This window comes from Somniosus microcephalus, chromosome 11, assembly GCF_052327205.1.
Source record: "Somniosus microcephalus isolate GS21.2 chromosome 11, FLI_Smic_1.0, whole genome shotgun sequence".
NCBI classification, from domain to species: Eukaryota; Metazoa; Chordata; class Chondrichthyes; order Squaliformes; family Somniosidae; genus Somniosus; species Somniosus microcephalus.
Window position 1 is genome coordinate 178,219,124 of NC_140997.1, and position 25,084 is coordinate 178,244,207.

Consider the following 25,084-nt stretch of genomic DNA (forward strand, 5'->3'; position numbering starts at 1 on the left):
GAGCCGCTGCGGCAGAACCATCAGACCACCGTCACAACTCGTCCACTCCTCCTAAGCGGATTCTGGGGGGAGCTCTGTGGCGACACGCCACCACTGGACATAATCCGCTCACGGCGGCACGGACAGTTTAAGCAGACGCCCCCAGCCGGGGGCCCTTTCCTCCAGCAACTTGTTTCCCGCAGGGACAGGCTGCCGGGAGCACTTCCTGTCTGGGAAGTATTTAAGTGGATGCGCGGGCTTTTCCAGTTCCTCTTTGTCATGAGGTAGAATAAAAGCAGTTGTGTTTTACTAGCTCTGGTCTCGACTCCCACGTTTGCCGCGGTATCTCAACAGGAGCCTCATTAATCTATGCAAATCAGGTCCCTATACTGTACATAGGACCCCAATGTAATTTTAACATACTCCTGGACAGAGTGTGCGGTGCAAATGCTCCGCTCAATAAAACCTGGTGGGACAGCAGAAGAGACGTGAAAAGGTAAGTTCTAAAATTATTTATGAAGCCGAGCAGGAGCAGGTGAATGAAGCAATCGGATGGGAGCAGAAGGATAAGGTTTATTCTCGCACTCTATAACAGATACACTTGTTAAAAAGGATATACCCCATGTAAAACTAATGCTCAGGATTGATAAACTGCTGTTGGATTTCTTATGCGCTCCTGAATAAGGTTCAGTATCTAAGTTTCTCACTGACAAGGAGACTGCAAGGTGAGCTGTTGTTTCTTGGCACTTGAAGTGTAATCTATCATCTTTTCTTGGCTGTTGTCTACCTTCTGTGCTGCTATCAGCACACCTTGCCTATCTTGGCCTCTTTACCACTGAAGTCAGACAACTTCATAAATCTAAAAGTATAAAAATTCTGATCTTTTCTTGCACTAAAACCCAACTTTGTGAGCAGATGAGACCTCAAGTGGCAGAACCTGTGATTCTTCATTTAGCAGCTCTACGGTCTTGTCTAAGCATTGGGGATTGTGAGGATAGTGTGCAATCCATGGCTATTATATCTGGCTAGGGAGATATCAGAGTGAACTGCTGATCAAAGGAAAGAGAAGTAAAGGAAGAGATTCCAGCTTGCAGTCAGCAAGCTCAGCACAACCACTCTCGAGAAAATGGCCTGCAAATCATTGGCCAGAGTACATTTTAGACACAGCATTAAAGTTAAGATTTCCCTAGATGAATTCTCAGCAAAAAAGAAAAATACATGCATTTAACTATGCTTGCAAAATCTAACCAGAACTTTACAGGTGCAATTAGAAATGAGAAGTACAGAATGATAAAAATCCGATTAAATGTGGTCTGTGTAACTATTTCCTCAGAGGGTTGTTGTGTCTTCATGAATGTGCTGAAGCAGTCTTTGCCATCAGAAAACTGTGTGCTCAGGAAGCTGGCACTGAGGGCTGAATCCACTGAGTGGATAGATATCCTTGATGTCAGTTTGATTTGAAAGCGTGCTGCTGGATCATGCCTGTGCCCAGGGTCTGCATTCAGTACTGGATTTAATCACTTTGTATTGTATGACAGCCCTTTGTACTGCGTGACAACGGAAAACTAAACTGGTACTCAATAGGATTGTAGGGCGAACTTAAAATATTTATTTCATGCAGAATCTTGTCTACGTATTGAGTAGGCAGGAATTTGATGATGTAGAGCCAACTTTAAAAATAAATAAAATGTGATATAACATTTGAGGGAAAAAATTCAGATATTTTTTAAATGGGCACTAATGCCTTCTTAGGCAATTAGGATGAATTCCTGGTAATAGCCAGGAACAGGCACTGTCCCCAAAACTCCACTGCCATCCCTCCATATTGGCAATTAAAACAAGTTGGAATTGCAACTTAAGATATAACTGCTGCAACATGAACTTTACAAAGCATTTTAAAATAAAATTATTTTCAAGAATAGTGGTTTCTGCAGAAGTTTTTGCTTAGAACAGAAGTCCAATTCTGTTTCTTTTTCCTGTTTATTTTGGGAGAGTCTATTAATGCAAATTAAAGAATATCAGATGTGTCAACACAATTCAGAAGCCAAATTAGAAAGGTTACATGAGTAATCTTTTGACTTTGGGCTTCCGTGGGGAATCATTAATGTAAATATTTTTAAATTCGCAGCCTTGTTTTCAAATCCCTTCATGGCTTCGCTCCTCTCTATCTCGGTAATCTCCTCCAGCCCCACAACCCTCCGAGATATCTGTGCTCATCTAATTCTGGCCTCTTGAGCATCCCCGATTTTAACCGCTCTGCCATAATTGCTGCTCACGCCCTAAACTCTGGAATTCCCTCCCTAAACCTCTCCACCTTGCTACCTCTCTTACCTCCTTTAAGATGCTCCTTAAAACCTACCTCCATCTGTCCTGGACATCTCTGGATTACTACCCGAGCCACGTGCAAATTTGGCTAGGGTAAATAAAATTAGAGAGTTAAATGCGTGGCTCAAAGACTGGTGTGGGAGAAATGGGTTTTGCTTCCTGGGACACTGGCATCAGTACTGGGACAGGAGAGAGCTGTTCCGTTGGGACGGACTTCACTTGGCCAGTGCTGGGACTAGAATCCTGGCGAATCGAATAACTAGGGCTGTAGAGAGGGCTTTAAACTAATTAGTGGGGCAGAGGTTTTAAGAGAGCGAAAAATAAAAATGACAGCAGAGAAGGCAATAGAGCAAGGTAGCAGTGGGGGAATTAAAAACCAGAGCGTGTCAGGAAGGGACAGAATGTATATAATGATAAAGGTAAAGTAGTAAAAGGGGTAAAAGCAGGAATAAATTGTCAGAAAACATATTTGAAAGTTCTTTATCTGAATGCACGCAGCATTCGTAACAAAATTGACAAGTTGACGGTGCAAATAACTACACATGGGTATGATCTGGTGGCCATTACGGAAACATGGCTGCAAGATAATCATGACTGGGAACTAAACATACAAGGGTATTCGACAATTAGGAAGGACAGACAGGAAGGAAAGGGAGGTGGGGTTGCTATGTTAATCAAGGATGGAATCACTGCAATAGTCAGAAATGATATTGGGTCAAAGGATCAGGATAGTGAAACAGTTTGGGTGGAGATAAGGAATAATAAGGGGAAAAAGTCACTGGTGGGCGTACTCTATAGGCCTCCTAACAGTTGCAACTCTGTTGGTCAGAGTATAAATCAGAAAATAGTTGGGGCTTGTAATAAGGGAACAGCTATAATCATGGGGGATTTTAACTTTCATATTGACTGGACTAATCAAATTGGGCATGGCAGCATTGAGGAAGAGTTCATAGAGTGTATTAGGGATGGGTTCCTTGAGTATGTAACTGAACCAACCAGGGGGCAGGCAATCTTAGATCTGGTCCTGTGTAATGAGACAGGATTAATAAAAAATGTCCTAGTAAAGGATCCCCTTGGAATGAGTGACCATAATATGGTTGAATTCCAAATTCAGTTTGAGGGTGAGAGAGTTGGATCTCAAACCAGCGTACTAAGCTTAAATAAAGGAGACTATGAAGGTATGAGAGTAGAATTGACTAAAGTGGACTGGGAAAACAGATTAAAGTGTAGACGGTACAAGAGCAGTGGTCTACATTCAAGGAGATATTTCACATCTTTCAAGATAAATATATTCCACTGAGGAAAAAGGGGAGTAAAAGAAAAGACAGCCATCCGTGGCTTAGTAAAGTAATAAAGGATAGTATTCGACTGAAAACAAGGGCATATAAAGTAGCCAAATCTAGTGGGAGGATAGAAGATTGGGAAGCATCTAAAAGCCAGCAAACAATAACTAAAAGATTAATTAAGATTAATTAAGAAAGGGAAGATAGATTATGAAAGTAAACTAGCAAAAAATATAAAAACAGATAGCAAGGGTTTCTACAGCTATATAAAAAGAAAAAGGGTGGCTAAAGTGAACGTTGGTCCCTTAGAGGATGGGACCGGGAAACTAGTGGTGGGGAACATGGAGATGGCAAAAACGCTGAACAAATATTTTGTATCAGTCTTTACAGTAGAGGACACTAAAAATATCCCAACACTGGACAAACAGGGGGCAATGGTGGTGGTGGTGGTGGGGGGGGGGCGGGGCGGAGGAGCTAAACACGATTAAAATCACTAAGGAGATGGTACTCAGTAAAATAATGGGACTTAAGGCGGATAAATCCCCCGGACCTGATGGCCTACATCCTAGGGTCTTGAGAGAAGTGGCGGTAGGGATTGTGGATGCATTGGTGATCATTTTCCAGAACTCCCTGGACTCAGGAAAGGTCCCGGCAGATTGGAAAACTGCTAATGTAACACCCTTATTTAAGAAGGGAAGTAGACAAAAAGCTGGAAACTATAGACCAGTTAGCCTAACATCTGTGGTTGGCAAAATGTTGGAGTCCATTATTAAGGAAACAGTAACAGAGCATTTGGATAAACATAATTTAATAGGACAGAGTCAGCATGGTTTTACGAAGGGGAAGTCATGTTTGACAAATTTGCTCGAATTCTTTTGAGGATGTAACATACAGGGTGGATAAAGGGGAACCAGTGGATGTAGTGTATTTGGACTTCCAAAAGGCATTTGACAAGGTTCCACACAAAAGATTACTGATCAAGATAAAAAATCACGGGATTGGGGGTAATATACTGGCATGGGTGGAAGATTGGCTATCTAACAGAAAACAGAGTTGGGATAAATGGTTCATTCTCAGGCTGGCAATCAGTAACTAGTGGTGTTCTGCAGGGGTCAGTGCTGGGACCCCAACTCTTTACAATCTATATTAATGATTTGGAGGAAGGGACCGAGTGCAACATATCCAAGTTTGCCGACGATGCAAAGATGGGAGGGAAAGCAGTGAGTGAGGAGGACATAAAAAACCTGCAAAAGGACATAGACAGGCTATGTGGGCAGAGATTTGGCAGATGCAATATAATGTTGGAAAGTGTGAGGTTATGCACTTTGGCAGAAAAAACCAAAGAGCAAGTTATTATCTAAATGGAGAGAAACTGCAAAGTGCTACAGTACAAAGGGATCTGGGGGTCCTGGTGCATGAAACACAAAAAGTTAGTATGCAGGTGCAGCAGGTGATCAGGAAGGCCAATGGAATCTTGGCTTTTATTGTAAGGGGGATGGAGTATAAAAACAGGGAAGCCTTGCTGCAGTTAAACAGGATATTGGTGAGGCCACACCTGGAATACTGCGTGCAGTTTTGGTTTCCATATTTAAGAAAAGATATACTTGCTCTCAAGGCAGTTCAGAGAAGGTTCACTCAGTTGATTCCAGAGATGAGGGGCTTGACGTATGAGGAAAGGTTGAGTAGGCTGGGACTCTACTCATTGGAGTTCAGAAGAATGAGAGGTGATCTTATCGAAACATATAAGATTGTGAGGGGGCTTGATCGGGTGGATGCGGTGAGGATGTTTCCACTGATGGGTGAGACTAGAACTAGGGGGATTAATTTTAGAATAAGGGGCTGCCCTTTCAAAACTGAGATGAGGAGAAACTTCTTCACTCAGAGGGTAGTGAATCTATGGAATTTGCTACCCCAGAGAGCTGTGGAAGTTGCAACATTAAATAAATTTAAAATGGAGATAGACATTTTCCTAGCAGATAAGGGAATTAGGGGTTACGGGGAGAGGGCAGGGAAGTGGACGTGAGTCTCGATTCAGATCAGCCATGATCCTATTGAATGGCGGAGCAGGCCCGAGGGGCTGTATGGCCTACTCCTGCTCCTATTTCTTATGTTCTTATGTCCTAATATTTCCTTATGTGGCTTGGAGTCAAATTTTGTTTTATAACGCTCCTTTGAGGCACCTTGGGATGTTTTACTATGTTAAAGGCGCTATATAAATACATTTGTTGTTGTTGTAATCAGATGAAAACATCTAATTGATTATACCATTGTTGCCTCCTCTGCTTGTATACTGTGTGGGATATCATGGAGTACACCCAGCCCTTTAAAGAGAAGGCTGAATATAAAGATATTTTGAAGAGACTTTGATTTCCAACTGGAATGCCTATTTATTAAAGGAATGCTGTTTATTGATGAGAAAAGCTATGCCTCTTATATGTTGAGTGTGAACAACATAGTTGTTAGAGGCTTCAGAGTCTGTGCTCCACCTGCTCACTGTCCCAACTGAAGGTGACTGCAGCCATGTGCAAATTTAACATGGAGGTGGTTTGGAAAAAAATGTAAACAAAACTGGATTCAGTATAAACAAAACAAATTCAATAAAGTTAGAGAATCTCTTATTGTGTTCTCTTCTCTGTCTTTGTCTGTCTCTCTCTTTCTCCTAACATTTTATGGGTTTACATTGAAAATTATAACAAAAGCAACTTGAATGGCAATTAAATGTGGTAAAATACCGTAACAGGGGGCGATTGTAATCCTACTCGTTCAATAGAAACCTGGTGGGTGGGCAGTTATTATCGCCCTGATTGCAACATCTGCGATTTTAACCTGCTCTCCTGAGCAGACAGCAAGGATACGCGACCGGAGCCAACAGGGTCCTTCTTTACATATCCATGTTGCTGCCTGATGACATCATTAAGACCCGACTGTAATTTTAACTCAGGCCTGAGTGGGGAATCCACCTGGGGTTTTATTGTTTCGCAAATCACAATTTTACCCTGCCCTGACAAATGCCATCTCAGCATACATACACATTGGGGGGAGAATTTCGGTTTAGGCGTCGAACGGGCACAATATCTGCGATGCGCCCATGGTGGCCACCCAACACAGCAGTCAGGAGGTCTGAACCACTTTCAGGTTCGGGCCTCATTAACATTTTGTTGGCGAGCTGCAGACGCCAAATGGGAGCCCTGCTGGAGTTCACTGGTTTCCTGCAGTGGAAAATTGGCTGGCTATTCCACGCAGTCAGCGGGCAGGTGAGGCCTAGTGGAGAGAGTGCGGATACCGGAGCGGGGTGGGGGTGCTGGGGGTGGTGGGGACACGAACTGGCTGGCAGTGCTCCTCCAGGCCACACAAAAACCTTAAAAACCCCCCAAAAAATTACCCATTTGGAGAGGCGTCCAGCGGTCCCTTTAAGGATCATCGGCCTCGACATGGCTGTGCATGCTCCACCCATTTCTCTTTGAAAGTTGCAATCGGGGTCCGACAACAGGTATAGGACCCTAATCTGCATATCTAAACTGCCTCCCACCTGTTTTCGGTGTGAGTGCTGGGTGCCCATTTCAAGGCCTGTCTGAAAGTTGATTCAGGCAGGGAAATGGTGCACAAGATCCCCTCACCAGATCTTCAATCTTCAACTTGATCAGACATTGTATTTTTTTCTTAAAAAGCAAAATATTGCAGATGCTGGAAATCGGAAACAAAACAGAAAATGTTGGAAACGCACGGCATGCCGATAAGCATCGGTGGAGAGAACAGACAAGTCAACATTTTGAGCGCAGACCCTTCTCCCAAACTGGAAAATAAGAAGTGGATAGGCATGTTAATATAATAAGAAAAAGGGGATTGGGAAATATATGTATAAAAAGACACACAATCCCAGAGAATTATTAGGAGCATCGTGGATCACTTTAATCGCCGATTCTGCTTTAAGTTGCTAATGATTTAAATGCAAAAGCATTCTTCTTCTGTTTTCAAGCCTGCACCATGCAGGAAAGAGCAATTTTGAAAGTTATTAACAATATTTCAGTAGTGACGGAATTCATTGTTGTCATTCAGGAGACCTGTTCCCACTGTTTCCTCTACACGTGCAAAATTAGTTTACAAAACTATTCACTTGTGTTTCTGCATTCCGTTCTCCACACACAGTAAAATTAGCAAGCCAGCTCATTCACATCATCAATCTGCTAAACATGCGGGTTTGGGGGGGGGAATCATTTTAACTTGTGGAGATAGTGTAAAACAGGCAATAGTGGATTGGCTGTCCGATGACATGTTGTTCTTGTGTATGGATTAGTGTGCCTACCAACGTTCTGAAAGGCACAAGCAACTAGTCATGGGACCAATGTGTACAGGCTAAAGCTCTTTGGTCAGATTGATTTACAGGTTGCATAATGTACATAAGCTGAAAGATGCAGACAAATACTGACACACCACTATACTTAAAAAGAATGGGGTCGATTTAGACTTTGGGGCCACGGACTGGCGGAGTGCACCACATTGCTAGTGTTAATGGGGCCCCAAGGCAACTGGCTCCATTTTGAGGCCATTAGCGCCCCATTATTGTCAGGCGCAGGCAGTGAAAATCGACTCCAATATCATTTGAATCAGTCCTCAAACAAAAGAACTTTTGGATGAATGTCAGGTTGATCTTAAAGATGAGGGCCATGAAATTTGACACCTTAGCGCTGGTTGTTAAGGCCGGTTTCGGCAAAAAAATGGTGCGCGCCTCGCTTCCGCCCACTTCTGGTGTGGCCCGCGGCAGCCGCCATTTTGAGCAGGTCAGCAGCACAGCCGTTGCCTGCGTTTGCCAGAAAAATGTTAATCAGTCGGATCGTGACGTCAATCAGAGTGCAACGCTGATTTGACACACAACCGGCTATTTTGGACGTCACCGCTCAACTGCATGCCCTCTCCAAAACACGAACAACTGAACTTGCAATAAGCTCCACGAGTGGTATTTAAAAGCATCATCAACTACTTGCAGGTGACTTGTTTTTTGATTTCTACTGGCTCTGTGTATGTTTGGAGCTTTCTAGAGTTATTTAAAGTCGGTGAGGTGACAGGGAGTGTTGCTGCAAGTGGAGAAGGCCCTGCTTCTGAATTCAAAGGTTCTGCTCAGACCACTTGTTCCCAGCCATGGGGGCTCTACTTTCAGTCCCCCTCACGCTGGAGCATGACAGGGAGATGGAGCAGAGGCAGCAAAGAAGAGGACAAGCTGCTTGCAGAGGGAGGAGGAGGGGCAGGTGGGCTCTCAGCAGGAGGCCTTACGTACCTAGGGTCTTCCGAGAGCACTTCGCCTACCTGCACTTAAACCAGGAGCAATGTACTCTGAGGCTCCGCTTCACCAAGGAGGTGGCCGCAGAACTCTGCCACCTTCTGGAACCAGACTTGCAGCGTCGGAACAGGGTGATGACGGCGCTGCCTGTGGCACTCAAGGTCACCGTGGTCCGGGAGGTCACAGAGGTTCTGTGCTTCAGGAGGAGGGCCTACATTGTCTTCTCTCTGAACAGAGGGAAGCAGGAGGAGCGCGCATGTGGCTTTGTCAGGATATCGGGCTTCCACATGGTGCAGGGCGCCGTCGACTGCACACACGTACTTTGCGGGCGCCGCATATCAATCCTGAGATGTGCCGCAACCACAAAGGCTACCACTCACTTAATGTGCAGTTGTTGTGTGACCACGCACAGCACATCATGATGGTGAATGCCCGGTATCCTGGCAGCAGTCATGATGCCTTCATCCTGTGCCAGTCTGGTGTGTCAGCAATTTTCCAGCCACCACGTCGAACCCAAGGGTGGCAGCTCGGAGACAAGGGCTGTTCTTGTACTCCTAGCTGATGACTCACCTCTGCAACCCCACTACTTGTGGCCAGCAATTATATAATGAGACCCATGCTGCCACGAGGAATCTCATTGAGCAGACCCTTGGGGTGCTCAAACAACGGTTCTGCTGCCTTGACCGCTCGGGAGGTGCACACCAGTACACACCAGAGTGGGTGTCCCAATACATGATGGTCTGCTGCATCCTCCACAACTTGGCCATCATGAGGGCACAGCCCTTGCCACCTCGGATTCTGCGACCACCTCAGGAGGAAGAGGAGGAGGAGGAAGGGAGGAGGCAGGCAGCAGATGCCTGTTCTGGACGAGCTGTCCTTGAGCACCTCATCAGAATTCCATTCCCCTGAATGAAACTCCAGATCCCCATTGCTCACCACTTCCCCAGCTTACCATCCCTCTGTCATGGAACATCACAGCGTCCTCTTGGGCACAAAACTGAAATGAAAGCCACCACAAAACAAACATTCCAAACACTAATTTATAAATTAATCAATCCAAAACTATATAACAAAGTCAACTAATCACCCTTGTGCATTCCCTTAGTGTCTGTCTTTTGTTTCCTTTGCCTGTCCCAGTGCTCCTACGCAGTGCTACTCCAGTGGCTGCAGCCTGGCTGGTGGAAGGCTGTTCACTTTCAGTGGAGGAGATTGCAGATGGCCTTGCAGGACGACCTCGAGCAGCTCTGGGCCGAGAAGGCCTGGCTGTGGACTGCACCACCTCGGCATGGGCGGTGTAACATTTGCATAATGATTTATCATTGGCCCGCAGGCATCTGTAAGGAATACCTATTATATTCACATGTGATCACATGCTGAGCTGTCATTGGCCTGCAGGCATCTGTAAGGACTGGTATTGTTTTAGAAGACCCAGGGGGTCCAGACTCCATCTTGTCCACACGGTGCTGTATTGATTGAGAAAGCTTACAGACCTGATGCTTCATTAAAAGAGTTGAAATTGTAATACTCCGTTGTCCTGCAATTTATTATTTTTGTACAAAGTGTGCAAAACAAGACATGGTGTCAGAACAGGGATTTGAAATGGACATCGTTGGAGCTCCCTTACCTCGAATGAATTGGGGATCTTTGAACTTACATAGAGAATGGTGCAAGTTCAAGCAACAACGTGGAATTAATGTTCTCGGGTCCGTTGAAAAGAAAAGGAGAGGAAGAAAAATGCAGCTACCTACTCCTGTGGATCGAAGAAAAAGGGAGAGACATTTTTAACACATGGTCTCTCACCGCGGATGAAGCAAAGGTACTGAAAAGTTATTTTGACCGTTTTGAAGCATATGTGATGCCCAAGACAAATACGATATTCGCTAGGTACAAGTTTCAGGAGAAAGTACAAGGAGCTAGTGAGTCGTTTGAACAGTTCGTGACTGAGTTAAAACTGCTGGTAAAAGACTGTGCATATGCAGATAAAGATGAGATGGTCAGAGACCGCATCGTGTTTGGAATACATTCAGCTAAAGTGAGAGAGAAACTTTTGAATGTTGGGTCCGGGCTGACGCTGGACAAAGCTATGGACATAGCTAGATCGCACGAGATAGCCCAAGCACAGTTGAAAACCATAACCGGCGCCACGAGCAGCTCATGTGAATAGACAGTGCACGCAGTTAATAGACACACACCAAAGAACATCGCCCAGAGAGCGTGTTTCAGAACAGAAAGAACAGCGAGAGTTCTAAAAATGAGCGACACAGACATAAAACGCTTCAAAACTGTGGATATTGTGGAAACAACTCGCATGGAGAAAAGGAGTACTGCCCTGCCAAAGGAAGGCAATGTACTAAATGTGGTGAACGGAACCACTTTGCTAAAGTTTGCAGGACTGTTTTCGGAAAAACAGTACACACAGTGAGTGACAGCCGAATGCCAGATAGAGAGCCAAATGCAGAGGAACTGTTTATTGATTCTGTGTCACAGAAAAAACAGATTTCAGAGACTGAGCAAGCTTATGCCGATATTGAGATAGGAAAACAGGGCAAAGAGCTTAAGTTTAAACTAGACACTGGATCTCAGGTTAATGTAATTCCTCTGAGTGAGTATCACAGCTTGAAGGATGAGTGTGAGCTACAGCCCACTTCACACAGACTGACCGGCTATGGGGGTGAGCAGCTCATTGTAAAAGGCACATGCGTGATGAAATGCAAGTACAAAGAAAGCGACATGATGTTGGACTTTTACATTATTGACACTCGAGCTCCTCCAGTGCTAGGTCTAAGGCATGTTTAGACATGGACCTCGTCAAGCTAGTGCTATCATTGACAGCACCAGTTGATAAGCAGACAGTCATGGAGGAGTTTGCTGACATCGTCAAAGGAATTGGACTATTCCCAGGTGAATGCACTATTCACCTTGACCCAGCAGCAACCCCTGTGGTTTGCCCACCGAGAAGGATACCCCTTGCTCTACGCAGTCACCTGAAGGAGGAGCTGCAGAGCATGGAGAATACAGAAATCATCGTCCGGGAAACAGAACCGACAGAGTGGGTCAATGCGTTAGTAGTGGTTGAGAAACCACGTACAGGCAAGCTCAGAGTCTGTCTCGACCCCAGAGATTTGAACAAGGCTATCAAACGCTCTCACTACCCTCTACCAACGCTAGATGACATCACACCCAAGCTAGTGGGAGCACGTTACTTCAGTTTAATGGATGCACGATCAGGATACTGGAATATCAAGCTCACGGAAGAGTCATCCAAGCTAACAACATTCAACACACCATTTGGATGCTACCGATTTCTGCGTTTACCATTTGGTCTTATCTCAGCTCAGGATGAATTCCAGCGGAAGATCGACGAAACCTATGAAGGCCTCGACGGAGTAGTCGCAATCGTAGACGACATCCTCATCTATGGCAGGAATAGAGAGGAACATAACAGGAACCTCCATGCGATACTACAAAGATCACAGGAGAAAGGTATCCGGCTCAACCCCGAGAAAAGCATAATCTCATCCACCGAGATCAGTTATTTCGGGCATCACCTCTCAACTGATGGCATTAAGCCGGATCCAGAGAAAATCTCCGCCATCAAGAAGATGGAGCCGCCGAAGAACCACGCAGAACTAGAGACAGTGCTAGGCATGGTTAACTACTTAACCAAGTTTGCCCCGAGCCTCTCCGAAATCAACGCACCCATGCGTCAGTTGCTCAAACAATCCAATGAATTCCTGTGGGATAAACAACATGACACAGCATTTCAGAAAATGAAAGACCTAATCACCAGAGAACCAGGACCAGTTCTTGCCTACTTCGACCCCAACAAAGAGCTCAGACTACAAGTGGATGCATCAAAGTACGGACTAGGCGCAGTATTACTGCAAGAAGGAAAGCCCATCGGCTACGCTTCCAGATCTCTCACAGACAGTGAAATCAGCTATGCTCAAATCGAGAAAGAGCTATATGCAATTCTGTTCGGATGTAAGCATTTCCACCAGTACGTCTATGGCCGACAAGTCATTGTGGAATCCGACCACAAGCCCCTCGAGTCAATCATGAGGAAACCACTAGCCGCAGCCCCACCGAGGCTACAGAGAATGATCCTTCAGCTACAGAAGTATGACTTCACAATCATTCACCATCCAGGCAAAGACATTCCTGTCGCAGACACGCTCTCCAGAAAGTCTCTTAGCTACCAGGACAGCAGCCTCAGTGACGGCATGGATGTGCAGGTGCACATGGTGTACAACAGCTTACCTGTGAGTGACTCAAAACTGAAGGAGATCCGAGCAGAAACAGAGAAAGATGCACAACTCACACTGTTGAGCAAAGTCATACATGAAGGATGGCCTGAGGAAAGGAGGCAATGCCCTCAGAGCATATCTGAATTCTGGAACCACAGAGACGAACTGTCACAAATCAACGGAGTCGTCTTCAAAGGGGAGAAAATCATCATTCCTACCAGTCTCAGAGAAGAGATGTTGACAAAAATTCATGCTGGACATATGGGCATGGAAAAATGCAAACAAAGAACACGTGACATTATGTTTTGGCCCGGAATGTGCAAACACATTGAGGACATTGTCGGAAAATGTTCCATTTGTCTAGAACGCCGCCCATCAAATGTCAAAGAGCCCATGATACCTCACCGTATCCCAGACAGGCCCTGGCAGGTCATCAGCTGCAAGCAAGTGCATGCAAAATGTGTACAGAGACAGCAACACCAAAAGAGATACTATGATACGTCAGCTAGACTACTGCCGCCGCTGCACAATGGAGAATCCATCAGAATCCAGGAGCATGACTACTGGAAGCCAGCAGTCGTCATCCAGCCAGCTGACACTGAGCGATCGTATCATGTCCGCACCCCAAAAGGACAGGTATACCGCCGCAATCGTAGGCACCTCCTGAACACCAAGGAACAACACCGTCATTCCGACGAGAGGTCAGGCCTAGAGTTATCCTTGACTTGTGAACTGCCAAAGGGTGTAGGTGGATCGCTGCCCTAAAAAAACTGTACATCGTTATTGAAACGTTGAGATGTTTTCAGTGCTAGTTAAATGTTGAGTTTACTTATATGTTGATGCTACTGAGAACACATATAAGATTGTGAGGGGGCTTGATCGGGTGGATGCGGTGAGGATGTTTCCACTGATGGGTGAGATTAGAACTAGGGGGCATAATCTTAGAATAAGGGGCTGCCCTTTCAAAACTGAGATGAGGAGAAACTTCTTCACTCAGAGGGTAGTAAATCTATGGAATTTGCTACCCCAGAGAGCTGTGGAAGCTGCAACATTAAATAAATTTAAAATGGAGATAGACAGTTTCCTAGCAGATAAGGGAATTAGGGGTTACGGGGAAAGGGCAGGGAAGTGGACGTGAGTCTAGATTCAGATCAGCCATGATCCTATTGAATGGCGGAGCAGGCCCAAGGGGCCGTATGGCCTACTCCTGCTCCTATTTCTTATGTTCTTATGTTCTTATGTAGAATGGTTCAAAAGTAATGCATAACATTTTTCTTTTAAAAGGGGATGTAACATTTGCATATTGATTTATCATTGGCCCGCAGGCATCTGTAAGGAATACCTATTATATTCACATGTGATCACATGCTGAGTTGTCATTGGCCTGCAGGCATCTGTAAGGACTGGTATTGTTTTGGAGGACCCAGGGTCCTGACTCCATCTTGTCCACACGGTGCTGTATTGATTGAGAAAGCTTACAGACCTGATGCTTCATTAAAAGAGTTTAAATTGTAATACTCCGTTGTCCTGCAGTTTATTATTTTTGTACAAAGTGTGCAAAACAAGACAGGCGGTAGCAGTCTGGGCTGGCTGGCTGACAGGCAACAGCAAGGGCACTGGCAGAGTGGCAGGGGTGGGAGGAGGAATGCTGTCATCCAGGGAGAGGGCAGCAGTTTCGTGCTCCATGGAGCCACTGCCACTCCCCCAGGGCAGTGCCTCAGCAATCCTAGCCATCTGTTGGAGAACAGATTGCTGGACTGCTGTGACATCCTGCGAGCCTCTTTCCACACTGGTAAACCCAGCCATGATGGCATCAGTCTGAACTTGTGTGGCAGCAAGCTGAGAGCAGTCTGAGCCTGTATGACAGAAGTCTGAGCTTCTACTGCAGCACTCAGACGTTGCATCATTTCCGTTTTTGCTGCAATGGAAACTGCGACATCGCCCATCACACCCAGCATCATGGTTGGGTCCACAAGTGCTCTAATGGAGTTGCCCATCATTTCCATCCTGGAAATCATGGGCTCCAAGCTCTGTGCAAAGCCCCGTGCAATGTTGGAACTGGACTCCTCCATGCTCCTTGACACTGACAAGAGGCTCCCTGGCAGGTCTGCCATTGCTCCAAGCATTTCTGTGTGCAGTAGAACTCGTGCACAAACTCACCCTCCAGGGAGCTAGCACCCAAGCTATCCTTTCCCCCTGGCCTGGCTGCAGCCCACTCGTGCCCGGTGGCTCACCACGTGCAGATCCCGCCTCTATACTTCCCTCGAAAGTACGTGCAGTACCATTTTCTGAGCTGGTGCCTGGGAGTGTCAGATCGAGTGACGGTGCCTCTTCTCCTCCTCTACTAGGTCTGGGACAGGCTGGTCTGCTGGCAGTTTTTGGGTATCTGAAAGGAGAAAGGCACAAGATTGTGTTGGGGGGGGGCGGGAAAGCAAGGTGTGCATGCTTACACCATCAGCAGCTTGTAAGTGAGAAGAGATTGTGCCTTGAGAGGGAAGTGAGATGTGAGAAGAAGGATTAGGTATGAGCATACCATCATCAGCAATGCTTTCAACCTCGCCGCTCGCCCCGGCCTCACTGACGTCCCCTCTAATTATCTTCAGCACTGTCTCCTCCAGCACTAAGATTTTGAAGAGGTGCTGCCCCTCCACCTGTCTGCTGCTGCTCAGGTGTGTTATGCGCCGCCTTGGCCGGCAAGCGAAAGGGAAGTGTGTCAGTGAGTGTGGTGCAGTCTGTTTGGGAATTGCGTCTGTCATGATTGAATAGCTGGCAGTGTGTGCAAGGTGTGAGATGTGGGTGTGAGGCTTGCAGCAGTGGTAAGTGGGTGAGGGTCAATGCCCCCCGTAAGCCGCACTGCCTCCTGCGCAGCCTGCCTTCCCCACTGCGCGGCCCATTCAAATATTTGCGCATGTGTGGTATCTACAATGTGAAAGCCAGTGAACAGCCTGCACGGGACCTTGTAGATAACTGCGCCGCTGCGCAGCATAATGGGAACATTGGTGAGGGTGAGGTGAAGCTATGATTGTGAGGTATGAGTTGTGATTGCTAGAGAATGTTGGTAGGTGCGTGAAGGGAGTATGGTGCATTGAGCAGTGCATGAGGCTGGTGCTGCAGTTGGTGGAATATGGCATTTGAAGATGCATTCACTCACCTTGACCACTCGTATGAGGTCATTAAACTTCTTGCGGCGCTGGATCCAGGTTCTGGGGGCAACACAAGTGCCACCGATGGCTTCTGCTATCTCCTCCAACTGCTTTCTGACATTGTGTCTGGAAGACCTCCTGCCCCCCCTCAGGGTAGAGGACCTGTCTTCTTCTGTGCACCCCCAGCCTTCAGTGTGGCATCAGAAAAACTCCTTGCCCTTTCTCTTCCCTGTTGAGCCATGGCTGCATGCAGAGTGACAATGAGGTGCTTCTGCAACAAAGCCCCTCCCTTTTAAGAAGTGCAGAGAGCCTAGGCAAAATTTTATTGGCCAGTAGACTGCACCCAATATTGGCCCCTCCTCTTGAGCGCCGAGCCAACCAGCAGCGCGTTTAGCGCTGAGCTCAAAGCTCCAATCATGTAAATGAGCAGGCAGCATGAATTTTGCGTGCTACCCACACCACTTTGAACGGGCGCGGGCAGATCGCGCTTCATGCTCCCCGTGCCTGGTTTCGGGCCCAATCCAATCCGAGATGTTGTACTTGGACGACAGGTTTCTGACCTTGTTCCCAGAGCTAAAGCTTAGCCGTACTTAATGCCATCCCTTCACGCTATAGATGTTTCTCTTCAAGTACGTAAACCAGCTAACCAATCTTGCATCCTGCAAGGTGAGATGCTAATCTCAGGATATAACCATTTCCTATGTAAACTCTTGCTAGACAGGGTTTCACCCCATAATGGATCCCCCTATTGGTTTAGTATTGTGTGTAGCCCCAAAACCCATTGAGGATAGGTGTTTCCCATTGAATAGAATGAAGAGTTCTGATTACATGCAGCCAGTTACCTGTATTGGTCATCACGTATTAACTTTACCACAGACTTATGTGTTCCTCGCAAAGGCACAGCTAACCTGAGGCATTTTTGAAAAATTGATTTACCCTATCTGAAATCACTTAAAATAAAGACAAAAATTACAGTGACCTGATAATAAGTTGCAAATCTGTTACAGTTCTTACTATAGATTAAAAAAATGTGTTTCAGAGCACTATATTGGGAGGTGACTTGCCTCGTGAGTGGCATTTTATCAGATAATACATTTTGCTAAAATTACTTGCGTTTCCTTTAAGTTGCACTTGCTTGAAATGTACTTCATTCTCGGAATGTTTCACAGATGTGCCATTTGATTTATACTGTAGCAAGCAGATAGGTGCAGAATACATTTTTGCCACCCAGGTGACGTTATATTGGGACCCATGCACAAGTTGCAGCTGGTGAAGGCTGAGTCGACTGAGATTTGTTGTGTGAATCATTTGGCATCTGTGACCTGACTATAATTCACTATGTTCCTTGAACCAGAATATTGCAGCTTTTCCACAGCTGTTGGTGGTGTAAATCTGCAATTGGCCAAAAGAAAATATAGGCCAATGGGGATGATTTTAATCATACCCCCCCTGGCAGAAACTGGGTGGGTGGGCAGTTAAAATCGCCCCGGTTACTTACCCATTGGAAAGCTGCCATGAACTCCCCATTCCGAATTTTAATCTGCTCTCCTGAGCAAGCTGCAAGGACACGGGACCTGACCGCAATTTTCACTTCTTGCCTGAGCAGGGAAGCCGCTGAAGCTTTCCCGCCAGGTGAAGACAGCAGGAAGAGGGGCCAGGGTTAGAAAAAGCCCAAAAAGGTAAGTTTATTTACTCTCCTTGTGGGGCCAGCAGGAGCATGAGTGTGGACTTCCCATCCTTTGCGAACGTGAGACAGACCCAGAAGCCAATGCTGTCACCTACCTGGTGTCAGTGGGTGGCCTCTGGGCCATGCTAATTTTCGCTGTTTCGGACTGACCTCCTGCCCGTTCCAGGCAGGAGGTTGGCTGGTAGGATTTAAATGAGCCCGGCCTTTGAAATTTGCTGGGTCTCGTTCTGGCGCGGGTGTGCGGGGAAATTAACTCACCAGCGGGATTTCCTGCTGGAAACCCACTAGCAGTTAAAATCCAGGCCAAGTAGAGAGTCTTGTCAGTTTTTCATCTCTCACAGTTTGGAACTGAGCAGCACACCACCTGGTGGCCTGATTAAGATCCTGCAAGAGCTAGCAGGGGTCACCCCTCTCGTCACGTAGCACCCTGATGTTAATTGATATACTTCTCAGATATGCACAGCTATGTTTTCAGGTGCCTATTCCACATGCAGATTTTTAGTTCAGGTTTAATAGTTTGCTGGACAGCACTTTTCTGGTTCAAAGTTCAACAACACAGTATTTAGAGAGCAGTAGGTACAGGAAATGTAATGTACTAGCCACATGCAGTAATGTATTGTAATGTGCATGAATACACCACTGTACTGTTATTAGTCAGTGAATGAATTCAGATTTCACTGCACAGTGACCTGGCTGAAACTAAATTTAATTTTGCCTCGGCCATCTTGTAAAGGTGAGTGATATATGTTCCGTGTATAATCAGCTGACATATTTAACACATATTCCACAGGAAAACTGATTCATGAGAGGAAGTCTCAGCAGATCAGATAACAAAAGACAGCCCTAAAAATCTAAGCAGAGGCATGTTTAGGTAAATAATGATCAAGAAAACAGTGGAAGTATGGTGACCTGTATGTTAACATGGCTCTATGTATAAAAGTAATGCAAGGCATTGTAACAGATAACACCTGAATCTACCTTTTAATACTTTTTATCAGAAAAGAGGCTTCTCCTCAGGAAGAGGAATTAAAGTCAACCAGGACTACATGTGTGCGTGCCTTTTAGTCATTAGTTGTGGGATGGTAATGGTTGAGGTCTGAGGGCAGATTGTTTAGTCATCTTCTGGGTTGGAGAATTGAGCTTGAGACTCGAGTAAGCTAAATAGAGGAAAATAACTAAAAGTATTTTTATTCCTTCTAAATATTTCTGAATGCAAATTTTTGAGGCCAAATCTGGAGTTTTAAGTGCCAAATAGTTTAGTTTCAGATTATACCATTTCGATCCCATGTGAAAGATAACAATTTTTACACTTACAGTATTATGTCCATGCATGTGTAGGCATGAATATAAACATATTGGCCTGGATTTGTGGTTGTAATGAAGGCAAAATTGTCAGCTTTCGGCGTCATTACCCTAGGAAAATGGCAGCAACTTCTGGTGTCCGGAAATGCGCTGTTGAAGACCCCACAGACGGCAATCTCTTTGAAATCACTGAACTGACGAGAACTTCAGCTTTTACGCTGTAATATCACTGTTAAAAAAACTACAAAAAGTTAAGCCTCGTTTAATGAGGTGTAACTGGGTTTTTAACGCCATACTAAGTCATAATTACTGCTGAACAACCTCTCTGGCCCTCAAAAACTAATTTTATATTTGTGGAATGTCAAATATTTCCATTATGATAAAAATTCCGTATTTTTAAAAATATAATAAATTGTTTTTTAAAGTTTGTTTATGATATTTCAGCTTCTACCTTAATCTCATGTGTATGCCCCAATCTGTAAATCTTTTAAAAGTGAAGCATAATCAGCGCATTTTACTTCCTGGTTTGCTGTCTGTGAGAATTTTTCAATGTGATTGGACGCTTAGCCTGCTTGATGACATCACTATTGCTGGACACTGGAGATCCCCTAGACTTGGCGCCAGAATCAAATTAACGTTGGGAAAGGTGAAATCGACACCACAGAGATTGGTAGATCTTTGTGGGCAGCTTTATTCAAGGTCAGCGGTAAGAATCATCACTTTGCCGCTGACTGCAAAATCCGGGCCAATGTATATTGTTTAAGAGTCAGGACTGATGCATGTTTTATATTGAAGTGTACTTGATAAACCCTGGGTAGCATTTAGGCCACAAGTTTCACTAAACATGTATTTAGTCCCTTTATCTCACCAAAAATCTGACCTGTCTCAAAGAAATGCAAGACTTGTACATATACAACATGTATTGCTGTGCCTCACACTTTGAGTTCATGTCTCACAAGAAATTTTCCTTAGAAGTGGAGCTCCTGCTTAAAGTTCAGCCTATGAACCCCTGGAGGTTAAAATACCAAGTTCACCCTGGCTTTAATGTTTCTCCTTCCTTACTGTGATACATTGACTTCTGTACCTCCCAGAACAATTGCCTAAAAGAGGATTGAGACCATCTGCAGCAAACACACAACAGAAACCAGTGCAGTGCTATTTCTGGGACTGAAGGATAGCAGCTATGCAACTTAACTTCATTTAATATTTAGCAGGCGCTCACAAGGAACACACACATCATGTCGTTGACGGATCATGTGGTGTAAAGAGAGGTTGTCTTTCCCAAAATCAAAGCTTTCCTTAATGAAATCACAGTGAAGCAGATTTGCCTGATGACATCATTTTTCACTGAAAAGCCCTATTTCACAAGGCAACCCCTTGAAATAATGCAGACTGCAGCGTGAAAGGCCAGTTGTTGCATTATACATACATAGCTTTCCACTCCTCAGAGTGTGGTCAGAATATAAATGTTGAAGTAGCAGTGGTCTGTTTTCCAATTGCCTGTGAAATGTTGTCATGCCCATAAAATATGTATTGCCTTTTCAATGTTCTTCAGCAGTTAGTCATATGCATTAGATTTGTTGGAAGATGTGTTTCTAGAGTGTTATGGAAATAGCAAATTAAATAATGAGTAAAGTTAGGACGAACATGATTTGTAGATTTGTTAGTCTGTAAAGTATTAATAAAAATATATATTTACTGTATAAGGTCACTTGCTACAAAGAGAAGTTTTGTTTTTAAACTGCCTTGCTTCATCGCAATCTTTTTCTGCCAGTTTTTTCTCCCTCTGCTCATGCCCCGAAACCACTGCCAGTTCTGTGGGTGTCCTCCAGTGGCTATTCTTCATGCTTGGCCTGATGTCAGCAGCTGTTTTACTTCAGGAGGATAATAGTCAAGCCCTATCCTACCTGACAGCTACAGATATGTCCTTGCAGCTGGATGGTCAACCCTGGGGATCATGTTCCTCTTCCTAAGCCAAGTCCAATTATAAAACCCATACCATTGCCCTAGCTGAGAATCTGCTAATTCGGTAGAGGTGGGGATTGAATCTGGGACCTATCCGACTCAGCTACTCACTGGATAAGCTCATTGAGCCATCACATGAATCTACTAATTAGCATGGCATTTTCTTTATTAAGATTGCAAAACACCAATTTCTCTCCTTTTCAATGCTATATGATGTATTTACCCCACTTTCTGACTTAATAAAGTCTATTTAAGAATGTTGTTCATTTTTTAAGCTAAAGCTAAAGCCATAGAGGCTTTGTGATTTTTAATGATTGTGAATAGTGGTCCAGCAAGTCACCAGTTTGTTTTAACTTTAAAAGCTTGCATTTTTTGGTGGGACCTCGCACCAGTTGCTTTTGTACAACTACAATGAAAGAAAATGAGTGACTGTGAGCAGGCTTTTCAGCAATAAAGGGAGAGCAAACTCAGATTAAAGCATTGATGGCTATTCCTTGCAACCTGTAGTGGACTCAACTTGGCACCTTTAACCGTATTTATACTGCAAGGCAGTACTGTGGCTTTGTGTCTAACTTATGATTAAAAGTCACACACCTATGATTTGCCCAATGTTGACAGTTGTGTGAAACACCTTCAAGAATAAACCATGTGACTATTGTATAAGTGCAGATATTATTTGGAATATGGTAAAATCATAATAACATCATGTAAAGCGGTTCCCTGACTAATGGAAATTCTTGGTAGGCCATGATTCAATCCTGGGACAATTTATTTTGTCCATGCACCTTCTTTGGCTCTACTTGACCTCCAGAGTCTGAGATGTGCAATGGAAAACAGGAAGCGAGGAAAAAAAATACGCAGAAGTAAGAAAACGGGACAAAATGAAACTGAGCTACAGAAAATGTCAAATTCAGCCTCCAGCGCTGAATTTCTGTGGAGTTGTGGAAATTGGGGCTGAGCCCATATCTGCTGCTTTTCTGCCACTTTTAGGCTAAGTTAAAAATTCTGAATCTGGAGTGGAGGGTCTTTTGTCTGTCTCCTACCCCACGTGCTGCCAGCATTTTGAGGGCATATCTGGGTTACCACAGGAATTCGACCCACGCTTCACTGTTACGTCCAGTGGTTCCCATAACTGCTGAGAGCTGGCATGGATCCCACTGAGGGCCTAATAAAAGAGTCCTGACAGTGAGAGATAATTGATCCCAGAGGAGACAGAATTTGTTTATTATTTTAGAACTCCTCTTCCACAGAGCAGCCGGGTGTGGGGTGGGGTTGTGGTGGGGCCAATAATGGAACATACAGCTCTTCCAGCTTTTCTCCCTTCTCCAACAGAAGAACATTTATGTAAAGTCAAGGAATTTTAGGAACAGACACCAGGGGGGAAAAGTTGGGTTGGTTTGCGCCTCTCATTAGCGCCCCCAGGAGGCAGTAATGGGGCGCAAATCCCCTAGTGACCGGGAGGTGTTAGCGGCGCCGCACCCGTGAAATTCAGCAGGAGGTTAGCGGTGGTGGTAGCTGGTAGTGCCCTGCGCTGCAGTGCCGCTGGCGATGATGTCATCAAGGTGCACAGCACCCCGCTTGCGCCTCAGCCGCAAACTTCCCTTGCGCCCCCTGACCTACCCCCTACTTAAAGGGCAGGTGCCGGGCGGCCATTTTTATTTTGGCCGACTGCCAGTACCTGGCCCCTTTCACTTTTTTATGTGGGGTGCCGGCCGCGATCGTTCAGCTCGGCACTCCTCTTGAGTGCCGGGCTGTTTTCACGGCACCCTGCTCCCCTGTGGCCCGTGCAATGATAGGCCCCTCCCCTTTAATCAGGGCAGGAGGCCTGCAATGACGCGGCTCTATGTGCCGCCATGCGTGGTAATGCTGCATGTAGTGCCGTGAAATTCAGTTGTAGCACCCCAAGAAGAAGGTGGTGCGCTTTCCAGTAGCGCCCCACCTCCTGCTTGGGGCGCTACTGCTGAATTAACGGCGGAGGGGCACTAACAGTTTTGGGGCTCTAAATCTAGTGCCCCGGTGATGTTAGCACCCCAAAATGGGTGCCCCCCCAATTTTTCCCCCCCAGGCATTTAGATCCAGCAAATCTGTTCCTTTTTCTGAAATCAACCCCACCTGCCCACTTACTTATCTTCTCCTCATAACACTTTATATCATGAGAAGAGGCATTGAGCTAGAGTGAATGTGAAAGGAGATGAAAGGAAAGTGTAGAAGGGTCCAGAATAGACACTGACTGAAGCAGGTGCTGACAGCTAGTGCAAATAGTATGTAATGCTGTGCTATACTACAAAGCAAAGACAGATTTATCTGAATTTTCAGATAAATCCAATGCCCTTTTTCTTGCGAGCTGAATAAAGTTCATTTTTTATAATGTGAAACAATAGAAATAGGGGGAAAATTAAAAATCAAATCATGCAGATTGATCAGATTCATGCATCACAAATCCGATTCTGGATTTGTTTGAATTTAAACATATACATGCACCGTAAAAATGTAAATATTATATCTAGTCAATTAAATTATGTAGCTGATTTCTTTTTCTAATCTACATCTTTGAAACAAAAGACATTGGGCCAAAAACTGCTCTCAAGACGACGGCGAGGCTAAAGGCGTTCGTCATTATTAACGTGCAAATGCTACAGCAACTTCAGGCGAGGGCAGATGTGCAATTAAATGCGGAAATCGAAAAGTTGCTGTCGTTAGCTCTGCAAAAACGGCATCTTGCTGTCTGGCTCCCCATTCAAATGCATTGAGCAGCGTGAAGTTCCTGTACTTGCGCTGCAGATACAAAGTAAACTTGCCACAGAAAGTTAAATCAAGTCATTTCAAGTATAAGTACTTTTTTAACAGCACGATAAGTGATAATTACTGCCAGTCAACCTCTCTGGCACTGAATATATAGAATATTCTATATGAATAGTGTAGAGTCTCCTTCAGGTTTTAATTGTTGTTGGAGATTTTTTTTTAAATGTTAATAAAATATTTACTTTTCCTTTCTGTCTCTTTTTTTCTCTCTCGCTTAATCCAATATTTCATTCACTCTCTTTATTTTTCTTTTTTACCTGATTTGGCATTAACTTCACCTGCTCTAACTTACACTTCCTTGTTCAGACTGTTAATTTCACAATCCTTTAATCTGATTGGTTAAGGAGATACACAGTTGCTTTTCCTGTTCACTCAGATCCTAGATGCCCTGTAGAGGGCGCCGCGCCATTTCCACCTCACACTTCCAGCAACATGCCATGCACAATATCATGGAGATTAAATGAGCAAGGGCCTGTGCATAAAAAACGGGCACAGCGCCATAACATTTCTAAGCCTGTTTGTTCAAGGTGTCAGAGCTCCTTTAATTGCCTCTGTAACAATGTTTGTGGTTCACTTCACTCCTCCCATATTGCCCCCCACCCCCACCCCATCAAACCTAGGCAAGTAAAATAGGATTCTGGCAAGTAGAATGTGAACATTGATGTTTGGTAGTGAAGGTACTGTGGGTCACAAGAGATGTGATGATATAAGGTTATTATTCATCACCTAGTTACTTTATCATAAAAATGCTAAATAGTAATATAATTGCAATAATTATGAATCTAAATCAGAAAGATTAATAAATGCTAGAAACACTCAACAGGTCAGACAGATCTGTGAAAAGAGAAACCGAGCTAACGAGGGAAATTTTAACCCCTCCACAATTGGGTGGGGAATTGGTAAAAATGTGAAATCCAACAGCAACCTGTCATGATTGCTCCTACTTCTGTTTTAACCACGGCGGGTTTGGGGACATCTGAGTGACCTGTTCTGGAGAGGCGAGTCAGTGATTATAATATTTAAATGAGGCTACGTTGCTCAGATTTTGGGAGCCATTTGAATTGAACGGCTGCGGG

At 44.8% G+C, this 25,084-nt stretch overlaps 1 protein-coding gene across 1 annotated transcript in view; it reads left to right on the forward strand.

The window, feature by feature from the left end:
* Window positions 1-6,766: 6,766 nt before the first annotated feature.
* The window catches only part of LOC147111027 (chemokine-like protein TAFA-4), a 138,673-nt gene continuing 120,355 nt past the window's right edge, over window positions 6,767-25,084 (forward strand). The window contains exons 1-3 of the mRNA XM_085999993.1: window positions 6,767-6,841; window positions 16,868-16,918; window positions 22,018-22,069. Of these exons, the coding sequence (XP_085856119.1) occupies window positions 6,767-6,841; window positions 16,868-16,918; window positions 22,018-22,069 (178 nt within the window). The remainder of the gene's footprint in view (window positions 6,842-16,867; window positions 16,919-22,017; window positions 22,070-25,084) is intronic.